General features: G+C 40.1%; 1 protein-coding gene across 1 annotated transcript in view; it reads right to left on the reverse strand.

Annotated features, from left to right (window-relative positions):
• Positions 1-1354: 1354 nt before the first annotated feature.
• Positions 1355-2449, reverse strand: part of EAH_00037630 (mitochondrial carrier domain-containing protein, putative) — a gene marked incomplete at both ends in the record, with an annotated part of 1630 nt that continues 535 nt past the window's right edge. Inside the window, 3 exons of the mRNA XM_013395510.1 lie at positions 1355-1504; positions 1894-1992; positions 2235-2441. Of these exons, the coding sequence (XP_013250964.1) occupies positions 1355-1504; positions 1894-1992; positions 2235-2441 (456 nt within the window). The remainder of the gene's footprint in view (positions 1505-1893; positions 1993-2234; positions 2442-2449) is intronic.

Genomic DNA, 2449 nt, shown 5'->3' on the forward strand with positions numbered 1-2449 from the left:
TAAAAACGCAGAAATACAGACCCGCACTCATCTACCTCACTGCATGCATATCCATACATGCATGCATGCATGTATGCACCCATATGCAAGCATGCATGCATTAATATGCATGCATGCATGCATTAATATGCATGCATGCATGCATATTAATGCATGCAAAGGTGTGGTAGGATGTGCGTTGGTTTCCATACAGCAGACGCACATTACTGATGATATTCTTATAAATAAGCATTTAATATATATATATATATATATATATTAGAGTATATATAGTAGATGTAATACTTGTACATATATATATATATATGCATTAAGATATACATACATATATATATATATATATTATATAATAGAGAGAAGAAGCTGCATTTGTTTTGCATGCACTGCGATTTGTCTGCATGCATTTTACACAAAATAACCACGGGGCTGTACGCGCATGCATGCGCTTGCATGCATGCATATATATATATATATATATATATATATATATTTCAAGCAACGAGAAAATAAGATATGCATTTATGCATGCATGCAAATGCATGCAAGTGGTGTACATGAGTAGATATAATAAACAAAGTATAGATGCAGATAAAGAGATAAATAAATTGTTAAATAAAGATATAGATAAACAGGATAAGGCTTAAATATCTGCATATATACAAACATTGATAGAGGTGTATGTATATACATATATATATATATATGCATATAAGCATTTATACGTATATATGTATATATATATATATATATACACATACATATAAATGCATATGCATATATATATATATATGCATAAAAGAGAACAACAGCAGCAGAGCAGAGCTGTCTGCTGCTGTTTGTCTCTTCTCTCTTTTTTTATTGTCTCTTCGTTCTTCTGTCTCTTCTTTTTGTTTGCATCTTCATTTATCTGTCTCCTTTAGCGGCTGTCTCTCTTTGTCTCTCTTTGCTTCTTCATTTATCTGTCTCCTTTATCCCTCATCTGTCTCTTTGTTTTATCTGTCTCTTTCTTTGCTTTTATCTGTCTCTTTACTTTTATCTGTCTCTATCTTTATCTTTATCTTTATCTTTATTTATATCCTTCTTTATCTTTATCTGTCTCCTTCTTTATATTAATCTGTCTCTATCTTAATAAACCTCATTCTTTATCTGTTTGTTTTTATTTTATCAATATCTTTATCTTAATCTTTATCTTTATCTTTATCTTTATCTTTATCTTTATCTTTATCTTTATCTTTATCTTTATCTGTCTCTTTGTTTATTTTCATGCATATCTCTGTCTTAAAATGCGTTTAAATATATAATATTACTCTGCTGCTGCTTAAACTAACGCTTAAAATACGTTAAATATATTATATTACTCTGCTGCTGCTTCAACTAATGCGTCTTGCAGCAGTTTGCTTCCTGACACCATAAACAAAGTCTGCCATACACCCAAACCAATGCGAGGGACGATCCCTCGCAGCAGAGCCCCTGCACCTTCACGCACTCCTATTTGCTTCATCACCTGCAGCAGCAGCAGCAGCAGAAGAAGAAGAAGAAGCAGAAGTAGAAGCAGCAGCAGAAACAGTAGGAGAACAGTAGGAGCAGGAGCAGCAAAAGCAGCAGCAGCAGAAATATCACAGTAGTAGCAGCAGCAGTACGAGCAGCAAAAATAGCAATAGGAGCAGCAGCAGTTGCTGCAGCAGCAGCAGGAGCACAGCAGCAGTAGGAGCAGCAGCGGAGTAGCAGCAGCAGCACAGTAGCAGTAGAAGAAGCAGCAGCAGCAATAACAGTAGCAGCAGCAGCAGCTGGCCACCACCGCAAGCTGCAGCGCCAGCAGCAACAGCAGCAGCAGCAACAGCAGCAGCAGCAGCAGCAGCAACAGCAACAGCAGCAGCAGCAGCAGCAAATCACCTGGATAATGTTTTGTTTGGGTCTGCCTTCTGCTGCTGCGCTTTGCATTTCAATGCGCGCGACCTCAAATGGCTGATTCCACGTAGACAAAACCCCGCCCTGCAAACCCCAAACCCTAAACCCTAAACCCTAAACCCTAAACCCTAAACCCTTAGGCCTGAATCTTTGGTGCAGTTTGTCTGACTGGGAAGCCACAGGCAGAATGCTGCAGCAGTTAAGTGCTGCAGCAGCAACAGCAGCAAGATAACCAGTTGCAGAAGCAGCAGCAGAAGCAGCAGCAGCAGCAGCAGCAGCCCTACAATGCATCCACTGAGCAGCTCTTCCGTGACGCTTAGTTTCACCACCCCCGGTTGCTGCTGGACCTGCTGCTGCTGCTGCTGCAGCTGCTGCAGCTGCTGCTGCTGCTGCTGCTGCTGCTGCTGCTTTTGCTGCAGTTTTTCTTTCTTTCTGTTTAGAAAAGAATCTCTCGCCATCTCTGTGAAGCCCTGACGCGACGCCCAGTTAGTCATTTGTCTTAGGGCAATTGCAGAGCCCCCCGGATACAAACCCTGCACAG

This window comes from Eimeria acervulina, genomic scaffold (genome assembly GCF_000499425.1).
Source record: "Eimeria acervulina Houghton genomic scaffold, Eah_scaff418, whole genome shotgun sequence".
NCBI classification, from domain to species: Eukaryota; Apicomplexa; class Conoidasida; order Eucoccidiorida; family Eimeriidae; genus Eimeria; species Eimeria acervulina.